This window comes from Tasmannia lanceolata, unplaced genomic scaffold, assembly GCF_043159265.1.
Source record: "Tasmannia lanceolata isolate RefF3 unplaced genomic scaffold, GAP_Taslan_0.1 ptg000003l, whole genome shotgun sequence".
NCBI lineage: Eukaryota > Viridiplantae > Streptophyta > Magnoliopsida > Canellales > Winteraceae > Tasmannia > Tasmannia lanceolata.
In genome coordinates this window covers 5,953,331-5,979,833 of record NW_027518680.1, presented here as the reverse complement: position 1 = coordinate 5,979,833, position 26,503 = coordinate 5,953,331, and the positions used below count along the sequence as shown (strand labels likewise).

At 40.3% G+C, this 26,503-nt stretch overlaps 3 protein-coding genes across 3 annotated transcripts; all 3 read right to left on the bottom strand.

The window, feature by feature from the left end:
- Positions 1-4,426: 4,426 nt before the first annotated feature.
- LOC143860528 ((RS)-norcoclaurine 6-O-methyltransferase-like) lies at positions 4,427-8,465 on the bottom strand. The gene is made up of 4 exons (XM_077371214.1): positions 8,079-8,465; positions 7,545-7,785; positions 7,296-7,456; positions 4,427-4,912 (listed from the first exon to the last, which is right to left on the bottom strand). The coding sequence occupies exons 1-4, from the start codon at positions 8,403-8,405 to the stop codon at positions 4,619-4,621; spliced, it is 1,023 nt and encodes a 340-aa protein (XP_077227329.1). The 5' UTR covers positions 8,406-8,465; the 3' UTR covers positions 4,427-4,618.
- Positions 8,466-18,388: 9,923 nt separating this feature from the next.
- On the bottom strand, positions 18,389-21,857 carry LOC143849313 ((RS)-norcoclaurine 6-O-methyltransferase-like). Its single transcript, XM_077358302.1, has 3 exons — positions 21,353-21,857; positions 20,467-20,868; positions 18,389-18,776 (listed from the first exon to the last, which is right to left on the bottom strand). The coding sequence occupies exons 1-3, from the start codon at positions 21,677-21,679 to the stop codon at positions 18,483-18,485; spliced, it is 1,023 nt and encodes a 340-aa protein (XP_077214417.1). The 5' UTR covers positions 21,680-21,857; the 3' UTR covers positions 18,389-18,482.
- A 2,415-nt stretch (positions 21,858-24,272) lies between these two features.
- On the bottom strand, positions 24,273-26,351 carry LOC143849304 (uncharacterized). The gene has a single exon (XM_077358293.1). It carries the CDS (start codon positions 26,262-26,264, stop codon positions 24,657-24,659), a length of 1,608 nt encoding a protein of 535 aa, XP_077214408.1. The 5' UTR covers positions 26,265-26,351; the 3' UTR covers positions 24,273-24,656.
- Positions 26,352-26,503: the final 152 nt, after the last annotated feature.

The following is a 26,503-nucleotide window of genomic DNA, read 5'->3' as shown; positions in this document are numbered from 1 at the left end:
CACACTCCACTTAATAATGTCTATTCAAAGTATGTATGTGGATTATCCCATGCTCATAATCCTTGGAAGGAGAAGATAGCTAGACACAAATGAAGAATTAACAACCAGACTAAGATATGTCAATATCCCAAGTGAAGGTATTCTCAAAAAAACACTTTTTATTATTTTTAACAACATTGTGTCCTACTAAGAAACAAGACAAAGAAAACATCCTCCCGGATAGGGGAAAATAAAAGAATAAATTGGTAAGAAGCATGGCCTTTAATTGTGAGTTCTCACAACATCCATCCCTTTGAACAGTAGCATCGATGATAGTTTGACAAGAAGACAACCTCCAATTCCCAGATGTTTGGTTATTTGTATGCCTTTTCTTCATTCTGCAATTAATAGAAACAGAAGAGTGTGCATTGTTTGAAATAGACTTGAACAAAATATAAAAGAGCCATTGATATGGCTAGTAGCCTCTGTGAGGTGGGGGTGATGATGGTGGAGGGGGTGGTGATCTATAAATGTACTGTGGTGGTGTGTTGAAGTGAACTGCACGTTGTGACAATGGAGAGGGTGGTGGAGGAGAGTAACGCCGAGCAGCTGCCACATTGGTTGCTAGTATTATGCACAAGGCCACAACGAAAACCAAGCTATGCCATTGCAAGCCCTTCTCATGACTACCCATTTTGTGCTAAGTTCATGGCTTTCATTATAGAAGAGGCTAAGCCTTTTTATAGCTTCTTCCTCTTCAATAAATTTGTTCAAAGATAATGCTTGTTTAATTAGGTTTACAACCTGTATTAAAACAACGTGGCCGGCCATTTTGAAGTCCATGTTCTTTAAATGGAGCAACTTGGTCAATGATCTGACCGTTGATTTGTTGGGCCTTCCTATGAACGAGCCGTGGATAAAATCCAGCCCCATCGGACGATTTTAACCCTCTGATTTGGGGCCTCTATATAGATGGTGAGAAAATTAAAAGACAAGGGTCTCTCTCTATTCAAGGAGAAAGCATCTACAAATTAGTGTCAAATAAGTTAGGCACCCATCCATTTTGCAAGGCCTAGGAAATCAATGGTTTGGATTATAGATTATAAAATGGACCCCACATGTACTTTTGGACTATAGTATAAAGAAAGAGAAAACAGTTTCTATACAAGTGTAGATACGTTATCTATACACTAGCTTAAAATACAGTGGAGGGCATATTGTTTGAGTGATCCAAACCATTCATTTGATTGGCCCTCACATAGATAGGGTGTCCACAAAAAATCAGCTCCATAGGATCATCCCAACCCTACAGTTTGTGGAGGTAAAATGGACGCGTATAAACCTTCACAAATATGTCCATTTTTTGCCTCCACGGTTCGAAGGGTAGGATGATCCTGTGGAGCTGATTTTTTGTGGACACCCTATCTATGTGAGGGCCAATCAAATGAATGGTTTGGATCACCCAAACAATGAGGGCCTCAGTTGTTTCTTAAGCTAGTGTGTAGATAACTTATCTACACTTGTGTGTAGAAACCGTTTTCTCATTAAAAAAACCCTTTGTCAAATAAGTTAGGCTAAGAACAACTCAGAAGAACCAAGTCGGAAAATAGGGTTTGGAACCGTTTTCTCATTAAAAAAACCCTTTGTCAAATAAGTTAGGCCAAGAACAACTCAGAAGAACCAAGTCGGAAAATAGGGTTTGGAGTAGATTAGGATTTGGGGTATGTGGGTGCGAAGTGGGACAGGTAATTATGCTCGCTGAGCTTTTTCCCAGACTTAATGTGTTGATTTGGAGATGGTGGCACACTCAAGTCAAATTTGGGAGTTTTCCACTAGGTGTTATTTCCAAGGCCGGGTGTTAGGAGTCGTGAGATTAAGGAAGTTGGTATTACAGACATGTAAAGCGATCACAACCATTTATTTGTTAGGGTCCATTTTACCATGGAGACTGCATATATAAATGGCCCCAATCACTAGACAGCCAACAATGTGCAAGGGGAGACTTTGGCAAAGTACGTACCAATCGTTTATCCCTTGTTTGGTTGCAAAAAGTCCAGCATTTGTAGGGGGTTTTACAAGAGATGTCTCCTGGTTGTCTACTCCTTGTCTGCTCATATTCATCTCTTCCCAACAAAATTCAAGCAAAAAATAAAAAGGATCAATTACCAAAGGGGGACAAAAATTAGGCAGAATTATCAACTGGACCCATGCTTTTCAGAAATTACCAATGGGGGACAAAATCTGCCTTGTCATTAAAAGCTGGACGAAAATGCCATTTTCTTAAGCAACACGTTTTGCTTTTCCACTTTTCCCTCTTCTCTCTTCTTTCCCTCTTTTTTTTCACTTTTCCATTTTTAACTTGTTTTTTTTGCCCTAGCAGTCATCTTCTTCATCATTTTAGCCACCATTGGAGGAGGGAAAGCTCAAAAACTTGAAACGTGAGTTCATTCCCATCTCTCTCTATATCTAGGTTTTGTTTTTCAATTGTTTTAGGGTTTTGTATTTCTCCTTCTCCCTTTCAATGGAGGATGAGGAAGATGAATCGTACGGTACAAAGAAAAAAACGTGAAAATGAACGAGTGAAAAAAAACAGGAAGTAAAAAAGTGTTCATAAGGCACTTGATAAGCCCATTCGGAATTTGGTAACCCCATTTTGATACTGGATAACCCCAACTCCAGAGACGTGAAAACCCCCTTCCAAAACTCCAGTACCCTTGGGCAATTTTAAGGGACTTGATAAGCCCATTCGTAAATTGGTAACCCCATTTTGATACTAGATAACCCCAATCCCAAATACTTGAAAACTCCTTTCCAAAACTCTAGTGCCCTCTGCCAATTTTTAGGGACTTGATATGCCCATTCGGAAATTGGTAACCCCATTTTGATACTTGATAACCCCAATCCTAGAGATTTGAAAACCCCATTCCAAAACTCCAGTACCCTCGGCCAATTTTCAAGGACTTGATAAGCCCATTCAGAAATTGGTAACCCCATTTTTTATACTAGATAACTCCAATCCCAGAGACTTGAAAACCCCCTTCCAAACTCTAGTATCCTTGGCCAATTTTCAAGGACTTGATCACCCCATTCGGAAATTAGTAACCCCATTTTTTATACTAGATAACCCCATTCCTAGAGACTTGAAAACCCTCTTCCAAAACTCCAGAACTCTCGGCCAATTTTCAAGCACTTGATAAGCCCATTTTGATACTAGATAACCCCAATCCCAAATACTTGAAAACCCCATTCCAAAACTCTAGTACCCTCGGAAAATTTTCAGGGACTTGATAAGCCCATTCTGAAATTGGTAACCCCATTTTGATACCTGATAACCCCAATCGTAGAGACTTGAAAACCCCCTTCCAAAGTCAAAACATGTTGTATATGCCAAAGGGTATTTTCGTCCAGCTTTTACTGACAAGACCTCTTTTGTCCCCCGTTGATAATTTTTGAAAAGCATGGGTCTTGTTGATAATTTTGCCTAATGTTTGTCCCCCATTGGTAATTGGTCCAAATAAAAATAAAGGTAGTCTCTCTCTCTCTCTCTCTCTCTCTCTCTCTCTCTCTCTCTCTCTCTCTCTCTCTCTCTGTGTGTGTGTGTGTGAAGGCGCCCTCTATCACTACTCTATAAGGTTGACAACCAAACACTTCTTACCACCTTACCACTATTCTACAAGGCAAGTTCCAGGTAAATCCAAGGGTTGTCTCCTCCCTATTGACTACTTACACCATTACTCTACAAGGTAAATACCTACTATTGCTGCTGAAATCTTGACTAACTCTCGGAAGAGGACACGGGCTGAGCTGGCTCTGGAAGGGGAACCTACAAGTGCAGAATGTTAGAAAGAGGGCCGGACTCAGACTCCAGGGGACTCTCCGATGCCTAAGTCAAACATGGTAACAGCAGTACGAGCTGAAGTGAGCTCAATGAGAATGAGAGAATGAATGAGATTGTTAGATGTGTAGTTCTTGCCTTCTGGGGCTCTTTCCTGGCCAGGCCCTTTTCCTAGTCTCTTTCCAAGTTTATCGCTAAGGCGGTTTCTAGAAGGGTTCGGATTGAGAAACTACCCTTTTGCCCCTGTTGCCTTTAAGTCTTCAAGTGCCACATGTCAACTCCTTATTGGTTGGCGAATTTTACCCCCAACACCTTCGTTCTTCAAGAATTTAATGATTTCCATGTACTCCATTCAATTGTCTGCCCTAAAGTATTTTACCTACTTTTCAACTTATTTCTTCTACTGATTGAACATGGTGAAAACATCTAATTTACACTCAACAAAATAAACTCATACCTTCTGCGAGTGATTGTCTATGAAACAAAGTAATGTTTCCAGCCTTACAATGATACTCATACTTTGTCAAGTTCCACGCCATGCTTAGTTCACTCGTATATATGGCCTAATAGCATCTGCCACACATTCGTATTATCGGTGTTGGACTCTGCAGGGATAGAAACTGCCTTATCATTAATGTTGCACTCTACATGCATAAAAACCACTAATAGCATTCTTGGCATATGCTATGCATGGGTTTAAAAAGAAAAGACAAGCTACATTTCTGCAACTATTAAAACATGGAGACTAATTGTAGAAATAGACAAAGGAGGCCTATGCAAAATATATCTCTTATATGAGACTAATTAAGCATATCCCACGATCACGGATTGGAGAGCGTTAATGACTGTTATCTCACATCGACTAAATCCGGCACTCGACACAAGCTTTCTCCATTCTTTTTCCGTCCTCTCTTTTCCTCCTGTTGATATCATCATTATCACGTCAAAGGCGTATCGTGTGCGGGTTATGTTGTGACCTTCTTCAATGTCCATTACAATATCCACTATAATCACCTTTCCGCCTTTTTCAGGTATGGCTTCTTTGCATCTCTTCAGAATCTTCACACAATCTTCGTCGTCCCAATCGTGAAGTATTTTCTGCAACCAAACAGTATTAAGAAATGAGACCCATTGAAAGAAGTGACATGTTTGTGTGTCTAATGGAAAACACGAGTTTTTATATGGTGTAAGCCCTTATAGTCCGTTATTTTTCAAAAAGTATTGTACGGACCACACCATAGGATGATCCAAATGGTCCATGTGATGGAACACAGCTCAAATAGTGATTGGAATACAACGCAAATAAGTTGTGCCCCAAAAATCATTTTGATCCATAGGATGATCCTAGTCATTCAATCTAAGGAGGTTCCATAATATGCAGTTCCTCTATAGATCTGAGGGTTGGGATCATCCTATGGAAATGATTTACATAATCCACTTGTTTAGTGGTGTCAATACACAATCCAATCTTGGTTGACCACTTTGGTGGTATCAACAAAAGATAGAAGTTACATGAAGTATTATCCAAGAGGTTGGTACGTAATTTTACTGTAGTGGTATGTCGTTTTACCTCTTAAATGGGTAGTGAATAAATCAACTAAAACCCACTTGTGTTGTTATCAGAACAATAAATAGGTAAAAATATTTTCTACTTGTCGCTTGGGTGCCTCTTAAACTGAAAAGTTCCTTCAGATGTGGCTACGTGCCAAAACCAAACTTTAGTAGTGCTATAACTTTTGTCAGTTAGAGGGCTACGGTAAATAGTAATAATGATATATTATTATTATTTTCAACTGGCTTGGTTACCTATATCAATGGATTTACATGACACAAGAATCTCGTTTTTATGGATAGGAGTGTAGACCCACGTAGTCAAACTTATGTATAAGGTAATAAGAGACCCATAATGCGTTGTTTAATAAAAACAAGGGTTGAGGTTTTGATTTATCTAAAACCTTACTCCAGTTCGGTTACCTATATCAATGGATTTACATGGCATATGCCACCCACCAACAAGTCATCTTGCCCCCACTTCTGCAATGCAAAACCCAGACGTCAAGCCTTAAGTATTGCCCATTAGTAAACTACAGCATATGTATTTGTAGCCTTTTGAATCAAAACTACAAGGTGGTTACCATCCTTTTCTCTGTAAAATGAGAAGTGTGATAATTTATTTATTTATTTTGTCTCTCTGTAAGCTTTGTTCTCTCAACTAAGTTTGCAAGCCAAGCTGGGTTCCCAACCCACGACAGAAATATAAAGAGTGGAGCAATGACAGTGCCCACCATCCACACGGGCAACGTAACGGTGGCTGATTCAAAGCGGTTCAAAGCCGCAACCTAGGCCGCATTCAAGCCGGGTATTTGATTTTAATTTCAACCTACTGTTATCGTGCTTAAGTAGGTAAAATTAGAATCAAATTCAACCTGCGCTTTGATACCATTGTTGGAATTTTCTTTCGAATAAAAGATGAAAAAATAAAGTTAAATAAACTCACCTTAAGGAGGAGAACACCTTGGCTAAGATGGCAAATCTAATGTGCAGATCGTGAGTTTTCACAACACCAAAAGCCAAGGTGTGATCCTCCTTTTATAGATTAGGCCCATCCCAAATCTCTCCCATTAGAGATGTGGAGGGGAGATAACTAACGAGTCCCTTCTTTTGTGTTTATGCTTATCAATATAGAGTCCTTGCCAAAGTGGGATTAGAGAGAGGAAGTTAAGATAAGATCAAATAAAATTAGCCAATGAAACTAAAACTGATTTTAAAGGTCACGTATCCAACAGACTCGGCGTGGACGCGGCCAAGAATGCAGTTGACACAGTCATAACTCGGGAGAGTCAAAGCAGTTTTTATTGACCTTGTAGGGCAAAATGCGGAATGCATGCAGTCCAAAGCCGGACACGGCCAAGGTAAAAGGGAGTCGACTCGGGCGAGTCCCGAGTCGAGTCAAGGAGTTTTTAAACACCAGCTAAACGGGTTTTAGTTTTGCAAGCAGCTCTCTTTATGAAAATACGTGTTGTTGGAAGCAAATAGCCACTACAGATCATGCAACTTACATGAAATTTATAAATGAACTGAAACAAATCACATAAGGTGAGGAACAGCAGAAGTCCACTCCCAAACAAATTCAAAAGGGCTACGAAATATAAAATCAGCTTAATTATCATACTAAGTCACAAATTTCATTCTTGGGAATATCAAGACAAGGGAAAATCTCGTAATATATAAAATGTTTTATTTTTCGGGTTTATAGCGGAAAAATGATAAAAATAAAATTATTTAAAAATATATAAATTATATAATCTAAGAAAAATATGAAATAAAGAATATTGTAAATATATTGCGATATTTTCACCGTAAATGATAAAAATGAAAATTTTGCTATATATATTTTTTACAATCTCGAAATTTTATCGTTATATTAATATGTGATGATAAACTTGAGATACTTTCAAAATGACAGATATCTGTGACATACCATCATCATAACAGCGTGGTTGTGTGGTATGAAGGAAAACATGTCGCCGGGCACTTGTTCTACCTCGGGGTAATTGGGTATTGTCTCGATAACGTGCGGAAGATCAAGGACGCTGCACTTAATATGTGGAAAGGCTTTGGCAATCGCTCTAGAAGCCGTGCCTGTTGTTTGTACAAATAAGGATGATGAAAGATCAAAAAATGGCGATGCAAATAATCAAAGTAAGAAACACAGAGGAAATAGAATGACCTGTGCCTCCGCCTATATCCACCAAAGATGTGATCCCTTGGAAAATATCCCTACAACCCTCTATCAACGCCGGTGTAACTATCGGGGCATCAGAAGCCATGGCCTCATTGAAGAACTTGTTATATTCAGCATGTTTAGCGGCATAGCTCGACATATCTTCTCCATTTAAAACCTCAAAGGTCGACTTTGATGCCTTCTCTTCTAGCAAAGACCCGAGGTCAAGCCATTTATTGCCGTCCCCCTGTTGATGTTGTTTGTTTTTTTTATTTATTTATTAACGAAAGATAACTATATATTAAAAGAGAGAAAAGATTATAGTTGCAAGTTAACAAGCAAAGATTGCCCAGCATACAAGGAATCCTTAAGCCCCTGATTTAGCCAATTGATCACACTCCTAAATATGGACAAAAGAAATAAATCTAACATAGATCGTAGAAACTTCATCCAAAAACCTAGCTAAGCTCCAAGGACCTACACTCTTACCTTGAGCCCAAGAAATAACATTAGACGAATCACATTCCACCTCTATTTTACCTGTTGGGTAAGCCGTGCGAATGGGACTAAGCTCTTCTCGTCACCAACTAGGATGAATTTCGCGGCGGAGGTGAGCCAATACAAGTCCTCTCCTTGGCTAGTTAGGAGTCCCATGTACACTAAGTAACGCATTAAACGGCGAAGGTTATCGGAGTTGTTGGCCGGCACCGGTAAAGAAGAACTTAGTTGAGAAATTGTGGTGGGGCCGCCACACCAATGGATAATATCGGCTATCCCAAGATCAAGTGCCCATTTGAGAACTGCACTATCCAAGAATGCAACTATATGGCCCCAAACAAGAGCAAGATCATTCAGTTCTTCAGCCATTTCTTTCTTGTTGCTTCTTCTTGGATGACTTTATGTAGAGATCTGTGGTTATTCCCTCAATCCCACGTCTACCTCTTTATATATAATGAAGATAAAGGTTTTACAAATCTATTAATTGGTTGAAGTTGCGTACTCACTTGATTATCATTTCCACGTGATAATCTATTGTGGAGTATTAATTTTCAGGCCCAATATAATTCACAGAAGTTCGTTCCCCTATAGCTATCTCTGTTTTTTATTGCTCCGTGGGCTCCCAAAGGAACGAGACCCTTGATCAGAAGGGTGGTGTTTTCACGTGATCTCACCGTTGATTTCTTGTATATATCCTTTTGATTTAGCGGTTGAGATTTCCAAATTAATCGAGACGCAAGATGCACAATGGGAATATTTTATTATTGATTGTGCCGGCTGTCGGCCTGTCGCTAACAATCCACCAAAATGCACCAAATCGCATGGTGGGACTTTCATGTTTTATAAGCATAGCTTGGAATAGTTGGACCGTTAGATCAACAATCTACTTGTCAATTGATCATAAGACCACACATCTAACATGAAAGTCCCACCATGCGACAAATGAATGGTTAACGATTTAAACAAACGAATGGTTTGCATTTTCGAAAAAGGTGGGTCCTACTGCTTTTTTTTTTTTTTTTTAAATACCAACTTTTGAAGATTTTTTATACCATAAGTTCCTAAATAAATCAATGGAATTGCTTTGCCGAAGGCATTTCGCGGATGGTTTGTTGCATGTGAGAGCAGTCATGAATGAAGACAGACACTCCTCTTTTACCGGCCCTTACACTTCTCACTGTGAAACTTTATCTCACTCCCTCACTCCTGACATCCCCTAACTTTGGCAAGGCAATGGAATCAAAAAGATACAAGTGGGCCCACATCCAAACAATGTGGGCCCACTGTGTTTTTTGTTGTGTTTGGATTCGGGTATTTTGGATCATCCAAACACTACCAAAAACACAGTGGGCCAACATTGTTTGGATGATCCAAAGCATTCATTTGATGGGCTCTGACATAGATAGGGTGTGCCCAAAAAATCAGCTCCGTAGGATCATCCTAACCCTTCAATCTGTGGACGAACTGTCAACTAAGGGGGTCTACCTTACACAAATTGAAACCACAGGGGGTCTACTTGTAACTTTTTAAACATTAGGGGTTAAGTTGAATGTGTCAGAAACAACAGAAGGTCTAAGTCTATTTTTCCCTCTATTTTTATGACCAAACCCACAATGTTATTTAAGGCTCTGTTACTATTGGATTTAGTCCCAAAGTGTTTATTAAACAATAAAATAAATATAGTTTTGAGCTAGAAACAATTTAATCATCATAATGAGACATTAAATACATTGTTAGGAAGGGGATTTGGAAATTGATCAAATAAGGGGAAAAAGACTTATAGAAATGTAGAATCTCTGTTAGAGCCATTCTGCATCCTTTAGTCCAAACACCATTCAATCGGTCAAACCATAGCAAGAAAATAAACAAAAAAAATCACTAAAATTTAATCAACTCTGAGTCTCACGTGCTAGATCAAGTGGTCACAAAGTATAACAACAGACCCCATCTACGCCATCCTCTTTTACGATTTCTCCGTGGGGTAACACCTGCAATACAATCCAGCATAATGAAACCCATAACCAAAAATCAACCCTATGAATACACCAAAATCCAAGGAAAGAAACCCCATCCTGCTATATTATAATAGATAGAAAGCATATAAATGATGCGAGCAACAGTCGTTTGGAATGTTTTGTGCCAAATTAATTCATAACTGATTTGATCTTCTTAGAGGGAAGATCACCCTCTTCATCCACTTTGATGGAAGGATCAATCCTCCTTTGCGTACAAAGACACGATTTTTCAAACAAGTTTCTTCATTCCTTTAAAAGGGTTGCATGCATGTTATTTATAAAAAAAACCCGGAACCTGGATAATTCTTATCTATTTTTTTTTTTTGAAAAGGGCAACAGTATATATATATATATATATATATATATATATATATATAAAAACAGAACCGAGGTGGTCATGAAGGAACAAAGATAATACAAAGATAAGGATAATTCTTATCTATAAAACTCCTCCTCCCCATATCAAACTCCACACAAATCTAAACTAATGTATTCAACCCAAGTAGGGCCATCTAGGTATGTAATACATGTTTGTAAAGTTGTTGGTGAGTCAAATCGTTTTCCTAGCTTCTTGGGGTTATGCTTTTTCATATTTTGTTTGTGTTCTTGGCGAGTCAACTCGTTTTGCTAGCGAGTCAAATGCACTCAAAAGGAGTTTTGGGTTGACTCAAAGAGCTTTCGTACTACTGTTAACACCACATTACAGATGTCAAGTTGCAACACCTTGATGGATGCCTAAAATTGACTTGCCTATGCCAGAAGGCCTCACCTCTTAAAGACTGACTTGTAAACCAACTATAGCAGTGGGGAATCTCCCCCTCGAAGGTCGGAGACTAAACCACATGAATCTTAGCCTCTTGTTGCCCAAAGTAATTTCCTTTATTCCTTAAACTTTATTATGGGAAATAATATTATTTGGGAATTGCTAGCATCCATCGCAAAAGGGTTTTCGCGGTTGGTCTGTCGCATATCAGACCAGCCACCTCGTTAATGAAGACAACAGCTTTTGTCTCCATTCACAAGGTGGCTGGTCTGACGAGCAACAGACAAGCCGCAAAAAGCCGTTTGCGTGGAGCTTAGCAAATCCCATAGTCTTTTCATCATTTGTTCACTTGTGTTACTAGGGTAGCATGGTCATTTTGGTCCTTTTGAGAAATTATATGGTGTAAGGCCTTACAACAATTAAGGCACTTGTACAGTAGAGGTACCACCCCCTTGATGATTGATCCAACAGCAGCTTCTCAAAAAGTGAGCTGCTGTTGGATCAAATATCAAGGGGGTACCTCTACCGTATGGTTGTAAGGCCTTACACGATATAAAAACTCCTTTTTTATGGGGGCATTTTGATGATTTTACTTTAGTTAGGGTATTTGGGTCATCTTACCATCGTAATTGGCTATAAGTAGCCATTTCCCTCTCTTTTCTAGTCAGATTTTGGACTTCGATTTTTGAATAAAAATATGTGGATTTTTTTGGAAGTAGATCTAGATCTTACAAACGATTTTGGAGGGAATATTTCCACAAATTTGAGGACATTGCAAGCACAAATTACCAACTTTTCTCATCAAAATCCACTCCAAGAACATCAAGGAAGAACACATGAATCGTTCAAGTTACTCTTCTTGTAGAAGTGTGTTGCTGGAATGAGAAAATTCATGAATTTTTCCTCTAAATTGTCACATCTGAAGGGCCCGTTTGGATGCCGAGAAGATTTTGATTTGGATTTCTCACATTTGCAGCCCTTTTTGTGTTGTGATTTTGTTAAATTTTGTATTTTCCACTAATTTCTGCATGTTTACAAGTAACAATAACCAGTGCTTAAATAAGCACTTGAAGATAAAGATAAGAACAAGAGATGAAGATCATCCTAATCTAAACAAACTTCCCTAATCTACCACCAAAATGATAAACGGTCAGATCTTATCATGATCCGATCAGATATGATAAATCTCAACACGCCCCCTCATACGTATATTGATTAAAAATCTATATACATTTGCATACAATGAAAATTCGCAAATTGATTACAATAAAAATCCCCAAACAATTACAATAAAAACACTCCCAACACACTCAAGCAATTTGTCGAATCTTCAACTGATATTAACTGCTGCTTCTTGCCAATGTCCCCTGATGCCGATTTCTGAAAGGACTACTGCTTGCAAAAGCGGCGAAGAGAGACTCAAGGCCTCCATGGGCGAGTCTAAATAAAATGGGTCACTATGGACCAATGCCACAGGGGTCGACTTTTGGGATCGATCCACAAAGAATTTGAAGACTCTCTCGAGCACGCACTCCAAGGGACCAAGGATTGTACAGTAATGGACCGAAGAACCTCAACCGAGAAGAGTGGCTATTTATATTTTAGGCACACACCTCAAACGGAGGCACCTCAACTAAAATAGCTCGGAGAATGAAGATTTGGAAGAAAAGGAAGATGGAAAAGATCGGCAACTAGGGGCTTAAGGACACTAATTATTGGCAAACATCAAAGATCATGCGAATCTTTTTTAAAAGGAATTGATAGTGTAAAAAAGAGATGGTAAAGACAAAGTGGTGCGATTATCAATATGAGAGGACTAGTTTCTTGCAAATGACATAGAAACAGGGTGTAGTATTATAAGAACAGGATGCAGATGCAAGGGGGTGCAGATATTAATACCGAGGAATGAAGAAGTGAGGGGTGATATTTTATCTCTCACCATGTTTATCATCAAGTAGTTCTCTGCGACCATTATTGCCTTATATCAATGACTTGCCTTTCCAACCAGGAAAAAAAAGAAGCAATGCAGCCTCCTTTTGTAGTCCAAGCTTCTGACATGCATCAACACCAACAGCCTACCTACTACATGTTTGGGATTTTTTTTCTTGACGTCTTTTGGTGTTTGACGGAGAAGAAAAATCAACAGTAGCTACCACCGTATGTGTGGGTCTAACCCTAAAGCTCCATAGCCGCCTCCACCATCATGGCAATTTTTTTCTTGTAAGTAGTGCCTACATTTGGAATGATGAAAACAATAACTAATTTCCACTACATTTGATACCATGATCGAGTAGCCTTCAACAAGCTCTCCTGAATGATGAAAACAATAACCAAGTCATTTGGAAGTCTACAACTGACGGATCATTTTCTTCTAAAACTGCCTAGTATTCCATCAGGTCCCACTTCACTAAACAACCTTGGCATGATTTGATATGGTTCAATGGGAATGTCCCTAAGTACGCTGTTATAGCATGGAAGGCTACTCTAAATAAGCTAAGCACAAAATATGGAGTATTCTGCAGAGATCCCATATCTGACACATGATGTGTTCTGTGCAGTTCAGAACCAGAGACTAGCAGTCACTTGTTCTTCAAGTGTGGATTCTCTGCTTGGATTTGGAGATCCATTCTGTGGCATGATTTGATATGGTTCAATGGGAATGTCCCTAAGTACGCTGTTACAGCATGGAAGGCTACTCTAAATAAGCTAAGCACAAAATATGGAGTATTCTGCAGAGATCCCATATCTGACACATGATGTGTTCTGTGCAGTTCAGAACCAGAGACTAGCAGTCACTTGTTCTTCAAGTGTGGATTCTCTGCTTGGATTTGGAGATCCATTCTGTGGAGGGTCGGAAACCGGAGGAAGCCTAAGAACTCTTTGTTTGATGAAATCGAATGGTTGAGAGGTAAATTCCGCGGCAAGGGCTAATCTCCACAACGATTAAATTCTGCTTCTCTGCTGCAATTCACAAAATTTGGAGGAAAAGGAACCCGCGAATTTTTGAAAATGTTAAAAACCACAAATCCAATATTTTGAAAGATATTCTTCTTGAAGTCAGATACAAAATCAACTCTTTAAATATGTCGGAAGTCGACACAGCCGAAAACCAAAAAATTGCTGTGCTTTTTGGATATAGATTCCTCCCCTTCAATCAACCTCAGGAAGATGGCCGAGGGGTCCTGTATCTCAGAAAGTAAGTCTCGGTCCCTTTTCTCTCGGATTCTGCGGAGAAATCTATCGTCAGAGTCATCCCTTCCTCTTTGTATTCTGTTTTCTGGCCTTCGCGCCCTCTAAACCTTGTACCATCCTTTCTTTTTTTATATATTTCTGGTCGGGGTCCTGCCTAACCCCTGCTTGCCCATCAAAAAAAACAATAACTAGTGCTTAAATAAGCACTTGAAGATAAAGATAAGAACAAGAGATGAAGAACATCCTAATCTAAACAAACTTCACTAACCTTCCACCATATTGATGTGATCCAATCATATATGATAAATCTCAACAGATTTGGATCCGGTTCAAATCCTTTGATTTCCAAATAGCGACTGACGGTGAAAAAAATCAGATTTGATGTGGCAGTTTCCTTCACCCTCTTTACTCTTCAACCTCTACCCTCCACTAGGAAGTACCCACTTCCCTCTATGTCTCCCTTAACATGAGCTGCCGGATCTATTCATTTTGTATTCAAAACTCAATTCCAAATCCAATTACAAAATAGGAGGTATCCAAACGGGCCCTAAGTGAGCTCTTAAATCCTTGTCTATTGATATTTCATGTCTCTGAGATCCTGCAAGAAAACTTAAAAAAAAAAAAAAAAATCATCAGTTCTTGTGAGAAATTCCTCTTGATCTGTGCTAATTTTTCCATTGTAAAATTCTCCAGGGTTACATCAATCGATTGAAATCTCTGCATTTCCTTGAAACGATCTTGTGATCTTATCAGCAAAATAAAAGAGATAAAGCTTCGTGATCGATATTTATGCTTTAGCATAGTTAAAATTAGGGTATGTGAAATGTGCTTAAAGCATGGCTGAGGAAAGCGAGTGGTCGACCGTCTTGCATAAGAACCGCCCCTATTCCATTGCCTGCCGCATCACATTCAATGGTGAAGGGCTTGGAAAAATCAGGCAATGCTAAAACAGGAGGCTTGGCCATGGCATCCTTGAGGCTGCTGAATGCTTCCTGTGTCGCGTTCGTCCAATTCTTTTTTAGCATTGACGTGAGAGGACCAGCTATCTTCCCATAATCTTTGATGAATTTGGGGTAATAGCCGGTTAAACCCAAAAATCCATGTAGGGATTTGATTGTTGAGGGCATTGGCCAGTTCATCATGCTAGAAATCTTGGCAGGGTCAGCAGCCACACACCTCTTAGAAATAATATGCCCAAGAAAATCAATGCTGTCACAACCGAACCTGCACTAGGAATCTTTTGCAAATAGCTGGTGGGTCCTTAATACTTCCAATGCAGTCCTTAGGTGATTCAAATGTTCAACTTTTTCCCTACTGTATGTTAGTATGTCATCGAAAAATACCAAAATAAAGTTACGTAAGAAGGGACGGAATACCTCGTTCATTAAGCCTTGGAATGTAGATGGGGCATTAGTAAGACCAAATGGCATTACTAGGAATTCGTAGTGACCCTCATGAGTTCGGAATGCTGTTTTTGGAATGTCCGGTGGCTGCACTCTTATCTGATGGTAACCCGAGTGGAGATCTAACATTGAGAAAATCGTGGCACCATGGAGTTCATCGAGCAATTCATCCACCACCGGTATTGGGAATTTGTCTTTCACTGTCTCATTGTTTAATGATCGATAGTCCACACACATGCGCCAAGATCCGTCTGCCTTTCGTACCAATAGAACCGGTGATGAGAAAGGACTTTGACTAGGCCGTACAATTCCAGCCTGGAGCATCTCCCTCACGATCCTTTCTATCTCACCTTTCTGGTAGTGTGGGTAGCGATAGGGCCTTACACTGATTGGTTGAGTTCCCTCAACAAATGGAATTCGATGGTCTTGAGCGCGAGGAGGAGGTAACCCTTGTGGTTCACGGAACACATCCTTGAACTCGCCTAGGACCCTTTGCACTTGTGGATCCATGTCTGATTGAGGTTGGGCCCCGACTACATTGAAGAGTTGTACTAGAACACTCTTTTTATTTGACAATGTTGTCTTCCTTATCTCGTTATCACCCATAACAGCCATGTCAGATGCTGATTCTCCTCGTAAGTTGACAGGCCTTCCATCTAGGACAAACTGCATGGAGAGGTGAGAGAAGTCCCACAAAATGGGGCCTAAAGTTCTCAACCAATGAGCCCCGAGTACCACATCACAACCGCCCAACATCAGTAGATAAAACTCAGTGCAATAGGTTGGTTCTGCAATAATAACGTGACCCCATCGCGTTTACCTTGACTGGCTAGCTTTTCCCCAGTGGCCACGGTCACCTCAAATCGTCCACCAGGGAGAACAGACAATCCAACCTTCTTAGCTATTGCTGGATCGAGGAAGTTGTGGGTGCTATCAGAATCTATTAGCACACAACTTTTTTGTTTCTTTAGGTTTCCTTGTAGCCGCATGGTTTGAGGAGTTGAGGCACCCGCAATGGCATGTACCGATATTTCCGGTGAGATGAATATAGTTGGCAGCTAAGATCCCCATCTGGTTGATCAACTCATCCAATGTTTTCTGTTGGGACTCTTGGCCTTCCTTGATTTTATTTACTGAGTCAGCTAGCTGAGAAATTCTTATTCCATCTGCCATAGCAGGAACGTCTGGCTCTGATACCGGTTGAAATGTGCTTTTTTTTTTTAAGAAATAAAATGACAGAGAAAAGGCCACTTGAGGGGGCTAACCTCGAAATAAGAAAACCAGAGAATGATATTTTTTTCATAATCCTTATTTCAAACAATTACAGGATATATATATATGAGGAAAAGGATTGTACGCTCAAGTGTACCTAACCTTAGGTACGCTCGAGTGCCAAATCACATGGGTCCCACATTTTTTTTGGTCATCTAAATCATTCATTTGCAAGGCCCCATCATAGATAGGGTGCATACCAAAAATCAGCTCCATAGGATCATCCTAACCCATCCATTTGTGGAGGTCAAAATGGACAGACACTGTTTGTCCACAAATCTGCCCATTTTGCCCTCCAGTTTTTGAGGGGTTAGGATGATTCAATGGTGCTGATTTTTGGTACACACCCTATCTATAATGGGGTCTTGCAAATGAATGGTTTAGATGACCAAAAAAAATGTGGGACCCATGTGATTTGGCACTCGAGCGTACCTAAGGTTAGGTACACTCGAGCGTACAATCCTTTTCCTATATATATATATGCTGCATTTCCACGTTCTCCTCCAAATCTCAACAACCCAACACAATTCAACCTACTAATTAGCTATTCTTTATTGGCTAATCCTTATCCTGAGTGATAAGAATCCTACTCAACTCAATTTACTAGTCTCAATACCCCTATTTTACCTCAACAGCCCTATTATTTCTCCCCTCATGCCCTGCTCGTTACAGTACGAAGCCTTCAAAATTTCTGCTTCTAGTGTATGTCATTGTTGCACACCACATGTTTGTTTTAATACCTGCTTGGAGCTTTTATTTGCTATGGTAGTAACACAACTTTACTTTTAAGAAAAATTCCTACAGCACAAGTAGATGGTTGGTTTGGGCATTTAAGATTTTCCCCGTCTCACCTATATTGTTTTGGTTATTGCCACTACATTGGATTTGGGAATTTAAAATGCTTTAAATTCTGATTTGGTGCCAATTATAATTTGCTCAAATTTGATTCCACAGGCTTGAAGGAAGTTGAGAGTCAAAGTGAAACTTTGAATACATGGCTTAGTGCTTAGTGCTTAGTCTCTGTCTCATAGCAAATTATTCGAGGCTTGAATTGCATATAATTTCACTAGCAAATTCGCTGTTGTTGTTACTGCCATTTGGGTCTTGTACAGAATACCACGGATGGAGGTTTATGCTTATGCAAATTTCTTTTACAAACCTCAAAATCAAGAGCATATTTTTTTTTTTTCACAAGTTGATTCCCTGTACGGATTAGATTTCTTTTTTAATTGCGGCAATTTGATTGATATGATCTGATTACTTGTAATTTCTATGTTATCTCCTGTTTTACAATTGCTGCATATTGATATATAATCCGAAATCTCCTTACATTTTCTCGAACACCTAGGACTGAGGACAAGGCATTTAATAGATGACGAGTGTAGGGAAGTGAAGATAATAGAAGGAAAGCATAGGCTATAAGGAGGAGGTGCCTATATAAAATAACCCTTATAAGACTAAGGGGCCGTTGGATACGCGGATTTTAGAATCCAGGTTTTTCGATTGAAAACAGTGTAAAAGAGAGTATTAATCAAGCTGTTGGATGCTGTCCTGGCGGCATTTCTTGGATTTTAAGCAAGAAAATCAGGTTTTAAAAATCTCTCTTACATCCTATAATTTCTAAAACCTGGAAATATGGGAGGATCTGCTACTCTCTTGCTGATGGAATGAAGGGAGAGAAGTAAAAAATAAGTCAAAAACGAGGGCTGATCCGCTTCTTCTCTTGTATCTAATCCTCTTTTACACTGTTTTCAAACTAATTAAAAACCTGGATTCTAAAATCATCGTATCCAAACGGCCCCTAACCGTATCCCACGATTGCGGACTGGAGAGCATTAATGACAGTTATCTCACATCTACTGAATCCGGCACTTGACAGAAGCTTTCTCCATTCTTCTTCACTCCTCTCTTTTCCTCCTGTGTATATCATCATTATCACATCGAAAGCGTATCGTGTGTGGGTTATGCTGTGACCTTCTTCTATGTCCATTACAATGTCCACTATAACCACCTTGCCACCCTTTTCAGGTATGGCTTCCTTGCATCTCTTCAAAATCTTCACACAGTCCTCGTCGTCCCAATCATGCAGTATTTTCTGCAACCAATTGTAGGATGGTTAGCATTATGAAATGAGTAGCCCTTTGAAAATAAGAGATTTTATATGGAGTGTGGCCATATGGTATAGAATTTTTCAAAAAGTACTGTAGGCCCCACTTCGTAGGATGATCCAGACCAGTCATTTCTTGGGTGTGAATAGGTTGTGCCCAAAATTATTTCCATATGATGACTCTAACCCTCGGATCACATAATGGAAATTTATGTAGATCAGGGGGGTTAGAATCATGCTATGGAAATGATTTATGGGACGCAACCTATTTACACACTATCTTTCAAAAAGTACTGCACGGTCCACTACATAGGACGATCCAGACCGTTCAATTCTTGGGCCACAATGTAAATAGATTCTGCCCCTAACATATATCCACAACGAGATATGTGGAGATTTTATATAGTACTTGTGGGTGAAGTCCAGTATTTTTCAAAAAAATATGGAGCCAACTTCATAGGAATATCCAAACCTTTCAAAATAAGGGATTTGCTAAGGTCCATCGTAAAAGGAATTTTGCGGCTGGTCTGTCGCATGTCAGACCAGCCACCTCGTGAATGGAGACAAAAGCTTTTGTCTCCATTCACGAGGTGGCTGGTCTGAAGTGCGACAGACCAGTTCAGACCAGCCGTGAAATGCCTTCTACGATGGATGCTAGCAATTCTCTCAAAAAATAGAGTTTTTGGCCATGGGAGGAGGAGAGAGATTTTAGAGGGCACGTTCGAGATGAGTGTGAAAAGTGGCTAAAAATCAAGAAAAAACACTATCCGATTTTGAGTAGAGTTTTTTGTTTCCTGATTTTTTGCCACTTCCCAAACATAGTTTCGTGTTATTTCTTTCCTGGTTTTTAGCCGCTAGACACCGATTTATCACGAAAGAAAATCAAAATTCATGGTAGGCCCAATATGTAGTATTGGAAACAAGCATTCGGTACTGAGCATGTGACTTATAAATTAACTGTGACGATCTTGGATCTTGTGTAGATATTTTGAGATTTCTAGGTTGTGTGGGCGCGAAGTCCAGTACTTTAAAAAAGTACAGTGTGCTCACTTCATAGGTTGATCCAAGCCATTCATTTGTTGGGTCACAGTGTAAATAGGTTGTACCGCTATATCATCAAAGATCTTAATGCTCAGATCTGTATAAATTTCTACAATGTGCACTCCCTCTACAGATCGGAGGGTTAAGATCATCGTAAGGACTCGGACACCCACCCTAAATGCCTAGCTTTTAAGGGCGGGTTCTACCCGGGTCCCAACAAGTATCATCAGCCCCGGCGTGGTACTTCCAGTTCACTCGAGGAAGATCTTCAAGTTCCCACTTTGCTCGGGCATGAGAAATCTAGCTATTTTGAGAAACAACCAATTACTCCAAAAGCTTAAGCTGTTGGAGTTGGTATTATTTCATACTTTATACTTCAACACTACCCCCTCATGTGTAGCCCTATGTTTTTGGGTTGGCCTTACACGAGGACTTTTAATATCAAGGAGTTGTGAGTTTTTAACCCAGAAAGCTCTGATACCATGTGAAACAACCAATTATTCCAAAAGCTTAAGCTGTTGGAGCTGGTGTTATTTGATCATTTATACTTTAACACTTCTAAGGGCAAGTTCTACCTTGATCCCAAAACAAGTGATCAGAAGTTCGAAAAGGGCTAAAAAATATAAAATCTGCTTACCGTCATCATAACAGCGTCGTTGTGTGGTACAAAGGAAAACATATCACCAGCCACTTGTTCCACCTCCGGGTAATTGGGTATTGTCTCGATAACATGAGGAAGATCAAGAACACTGCACTTTATATGTGGAAAGGCCTTGGCAATGGCCCTCGAAGCAGTACCTGTGCCACCTCCAATATCTACCATAGACGTAATCCCTTGGAAAATGTCCCTACAACCATCGATCAGAGCCGGCATAACTATTCGGGCATCGGAAGCCATGGCCTCATTGAAGAGCTTGTTAAATTCAGCATGTTTAGCGGCATAGCTCCACATATCTTCTCCATTTAAAGCCTCAAAGGTCGACTTTGATCCCTTCTCTTCTAGCAGAGGGCCCAGTTCAAGACAATTATTGTAGTCCCCCTGTTGATTTTTTTTTTTTTTCACAGCGAAAGATAACTATATTAAAAGAGAGAAAATATTACAGTTGCAAGTCAAGGGGCAAAGATTCAACATAAAAGGAATCTTGCAAGGCCTAGCTAATCTGGCAAAGGCCCCTGATTTGGTCAATCGATATGCAAGATCAATGACACTCCTAAGAGTATGGACAAAAGAAATAAATCTACCATACAGTGTAGAAATTTCATCCAAAAGCCTAGCTAATCTATGGGGACCTATACTCTTAAGAATCTCGTGAGATTCAACATAAAAGGAATTTTGCAAGGGCCCTGATTTGGTCAATCAATATGCAAGATCCATGACACTCCTAAGAATATAGACAAAAGAAATAAATCTATCATACATTGTAAAATTTCATCCAAAAGCCTAGCAAATCTCCAAGGACCTACACTCTTCCCTTGAGCCCAAGAAATAACATTAGATGAATCACCTTCTACCTCTATGTTACCTGTTGTGTAAGCCGTGCAAATGGGACTAAGCTCTTTGCCTCGCCGGAGAGGATGAATTTTGTGGCCGACGTAAGCCAATACAGGTCTTCACCTTGGCTACTGAGGAGTCTCAGGTGCACTAAGTAACGCATTAAACGGCGAAGGTTATCAGAGTTCCTGGCGGGCACCGGTAGAGAAGAACTTAGTTGAGAAAGCGTGGTGGGGCCGCCGCGCCGTTGGATAATGTCGGCTATGCCAAGATCAAGTACCCATTTGAGAACTGCACTGTCCAAGAATGCAACTATATGGCCCCAAACAAGAGCAAGATCATTCAATTCTTCCCCCATTTCTTCTTTGTTGCTTCTTGTATGACTTTTTGTAGAGATTTAGGCTTCTTCTCACAACCCCACCTCTTACCTCTTTATATATATAGTGAAGATAATGGTTTTTACAAAGCTATCTTGTTGAGATTGGGTTCTCAATTGATTGTCATTTCCACGTGATAATCCATTATGGAGTATTACTTTTCAGGCCAACTAAAATTCACCGAAGTTCGTTCCCCTATGTATAGCTATCTATGTTTTTTAATCCTCCATGAGCTACGCAAAGGATACGAGACCCTTGATCAAAAGGGTGGTGTTTTTCACGTTGTCTCACAGTTGATTTATTGTATCCTTGATCTTGCGGTTGAGATTTCCAAATTAATCTGGACGCAATTTGCACAATGGAAATATTTTATTATTGATTCTGCACGCTGTAGTTGACAATCCACCAAATGCACCAAATGGCATGGTGGGACTTTCATGTTAATGCATAGGCTAGAATATTTGGACCGTTAGATCAAAAAATCCACTTGGTATTTTATCATCGGTAAGGCACTAGATGGGTCTAGAGGCTTGGAAGAGCACGTATAGGATGCAATCAGGGGTACAAAAGCAAATCCAAATTCAAATTTCAGGCCTGTTGAGTTGGTGATACAGAGTAACTGGTTCTTATTTCATTCTTGGTGTGGGTACCACTTGGCCCTTTTAAGTTGTATATGTTTTTCTCTGTATATATATGTGGTTTCTATATGAAAGAGAGGGTTTGAAAAAGGGGGCACATGCGTACTGCCGCGGGTGAAATATCATCTCCCTTAAATTAACAATAATCATATCATTTCCCTCTAAAATCCTGAAAAGTAAAAAAATTGTCCAAAAAAGGTTTTTGTTTCAGAAATATTTTTCATGCAATTCAAACGGGAGAAAATTAAGGGAATCTGCAAAGGTGGGGGAAGAACGAGGTGAGAGAAAGGGAGAGGGAGGTGGAGAGTTTTCGCAAGATTTTCCTTGAGCGTTTTTTCTCTCATGTTATTCTTATGTACGGTCTTGGTTGAGAGGGCAAGGGACAGTTGGGTTTGCGTGTTTGCATGTTAATCCGCTGTAATACTTTTAATCTTGCTTTTCTTATGGTAGAAGATCGTGATCTTGTTGTGATCCTGTTAATCTTATTTTTCTTATTCCAGAAGATCGTGTCTTGCCATGGACGTAGGCATCTTTGGCCGAACTCGGTGTTTATTGTGTGGCTTGTTTTTATTTCTATTTTTTCTCTCTTTTTTTTTCTTTTTTTTTGCGTACTATCACAGATCGGATTTGCCCAGCAGATTTCTCAACACAGTCAATATAAGATAACATCCATTGAGGCTTTGCAATATGTAAGTGAGGCACGTCTTTAGCAGTAAACATAGTTTCAAAACTCCCGTACATTTTCACATTAACGTCCATAAAAGGTTTGATATATCTGTATAAATGAGGCAAGCAAGAGTAGGTTGGAATGTTTTGCACCAAATACGATGATGTCATGCAAAATTTCTTGGTGGGGTTTTTTTTTTCTTTGCATGTTTCTAAAGTTGTTTGCGAGTCAATTCATTTTCCTGTCTTTTTGTGGCTGTTATGCTTTTTCATATTTTGTTGGTGTTCTTGGCGAGTGGTTTGCTAGCTCAAAGGAGCTTTGGGTTGACTCAACGAGTTTTAGTACAATGGTAAAGACCACACTCTCGATGTCAAATTGAAGGTGTGTTGCAAAATTAACTATGTATGATGCCTGAAATTTACCAGGCGAAGGCCTCACCTCTAGAAGTCTGATTCTCTCAAGTCGGAGACTAAACCACATGAATCTTGGCCTCTTGTGACACTGTAATTTGTTTTATTCCTTGTTTATGGGAAATGATATATTCGCCTCCTTCTTTCCCCAGGCCACCCCTTTCTAGTGTAAAAAGAGTAGTCATAAATATGGGTGCAATTTGGGTCGATTTTTAGGAATTATTATTGAACTTTTACCGTAAAATCGTGTCAGGTTATGGTTGATTCTAATTCATTTATTAGAAAAAGCACAACCCAAACCAACCCAGATTGCACCACTAGTCATAAATACATTAAAGGGGGTGACACAGGGAAGAAAAGGGGCATATATATCACTTCCCTTTTTATTTCTTTCCATTAATTGCAGCATTCCTACAAACTATGTCATGGTGTACATGTCTACATGGTGGGATAAACACCATTTGGGGGAATGCCTGACACACTGATTTGGGGATGATTTGGGGGCCAATTAATACACTGAAGAGCCCCAGATCAATGAATTGGACTGTCGAAGAGTCTTTAACATGGTAGTTGTACCAAAATATAGTGCAAATGAGTCACATAGGATTGTTCATCTGCTAGTTTATCGCACACTTATTGGGTCCTTCATTAATTTGTGCCAGAATACTCTCGAAACTCATCTTATTTTATTTCTTATGCAGTAAAAATCTATCAAAACCATGCTGTATGGACCCAGTTGGAGGCTTGCAAGACTGATCATCTACTGAACAAAAGCTTCTACTAACACCTGATTTTGGTCTGAAATTTTCTTAGCTTGCTCCAATCAATGCAAGAAAAGACAAGAAAGAGAACAAACATCTTCAAATACAAAGATATAATATCTATATACACACACACATACTTCACATTCGGCCCAAGACAAGATAAATATTTTAAACTTACATATCAAACAAAAGAAAATGTCGACTGGAACCTTTCTATATTTAATGAAAGAGAGATGCTTCTTCAATTTGTATGAAGAAAGAACAGATACCAACATAGGAAACAAGAGTGTGACCCAGAAAGGTCATTTTATTGACACAACGCCAAAAGGAAAAAATGTGTCACAACCAAGCAAAAGCAATTCCATCATGTATATGTAAGTAGTAGCTAGAATTAATACTTGAAAGAGAATCTCCCAGCTCATGATTTTCAATTAGTCTGAAGACCTTCTACTTGCTGCAGGAGAAAGGACCTCTTATGGCTAGTAGACTTTGGGAGGTGGGGGAGAACTGTAGTAGTAGGGGGGTGGGGATGGAGATGGGGGAGGAGGAGAGTTGTAGTAGTACGGAGGAGGGGGTGATGGTGAAGGCGGTGGTGGAGATTTGTAGACATATGGAGGAGGAGGTGGAGGTGGTGATTTGTAGACATATGGAGGTGGAGGTGAGGGCGAAGGTGGAGGTGGGGATTTGTAAATGTAAGGAGGTGGAGGTGAGGGTGAAGGTGGAGGTGGGGATTTGTAGATATATGGAGGAGGAGGTGAAGGTGATGGTGGAGGTGGGGATTTGTAGACATATGGAGGTGGAGGTGAGGGCGAAGGTGGAGGTGGGGATTTGTAGATGTAAGGAGGTGGAGGTGAGGGCGAAGGTGGAGGTGGGGATTTGTAGATGTAAGGAGGTGGAGGTGAAGGCGAAGGTGGAGGTGGGGATTTGTAAATGTAAGGAGGTGGAGGTGAGGGGGATGGTGGAGGTGGTGATTTGTAAACATAAGGAGGTGGTGGTGAAGGCGAAGGAGGCGGTGGTGATTTGTAAACATAAGGAGGTGGCGGTGAGGGGGATGGTGGAGGTGGTGATTTGTAAATATAAGGAGGGGGCGGTGAAGGCGAAGGAGGAGGAGGGGATTTATAAATGTATGGAGGTGGTGGTGATGGCGAAGGGGGAGGTGGTGATTTATAAACATATGGAGGTGGTGGTGAAGGTGAAGGAGGAGGAGGGGATTTGTAAATGTATGGAGGTGGTGGTGATGGCGAAGGGGGAGGTGGGGATTTGTAAACATATGGAGGTGGTGGTGAGGGTGAAGGGGGAGGTGGGGATTTGTAAACGTAAGGAGGTGGCGGTGAGGGGGAAGGAGGAGGTGGTGATTTGAAAACGTATGGAGGTGGTGGTGACGGCGAAGGAGGTGGTGGAGATTTGTAAATGTATGGAGGTGGTGGCGATGGCGAAGGGGGAGGTGGTGATTTGTAAATATAAGGAGGTGGCGGTGATGGCGAAGGAGGTGGTGGGGATTTGTAAACATAGGGAGGTGGCGGTGATGGCGAAGGGGGAGGTGGTGATTTGTAAACATAGGGAGGTGGTGGCGATGGCGAAGGAGGGGGTGGGGATTTGTAAATATAGGGAGGTGGTGGCGGCGGCGAAGGAGGAGGTGGGGATTTGTATATGTAAGGAGGAGGCGGTGATGGCGAAGGAGGAGGTGGGGATTTGTAAATGTATGGAGGTGGCGGTGAGGGGAATGGTGGAGGTGGCGACTTGTAAACGTATGGAGGTGGCGGTGGCGGCGAAGGGGGAGGTGGTGGTGACGGCGAAGGAGGAGGTGGTGATTTGTAAATGTATGGAGGAGGTGGTGATGGAGATGGTGGAGGTGGGGACTTGTAGTAGTATAGAGGTGGTGGTGATTTGTAGTAGTCTAGAGGTGGTGGTGATGAGTATGAAGGGGGTGATGGTGATGGTGATGGTGGTGACTGGTAGTAGTAAGGTTTTGGTGGAGAAGAGTCCCAAAAATCCTTCTCTTCAGCAGCAACACTAGTGGCTAGCAAACACAATGCCACCACTAAGACCAGGTGAGGCCAATGCCACACCTTCTCCAGACTCCCCATCTCCAATACAATTCAGTACTAGTAATCCTCCTCGGCTCTTGTGGTACAAGTTTCTTTGGTGTTCTAGTTCATGAATTTGATTGTAAGGAGCTAACTCTTTATATAGGAAGTCCTTGAAACATATTACACACAAATATTATTTGTACAATGAGGTTTACAACCTGTAAATGACCTTATTATATTATAAACATATGTTCCATGTTTGACAGTATCTCTTTTATTGGGTCTCCTCTAACTCC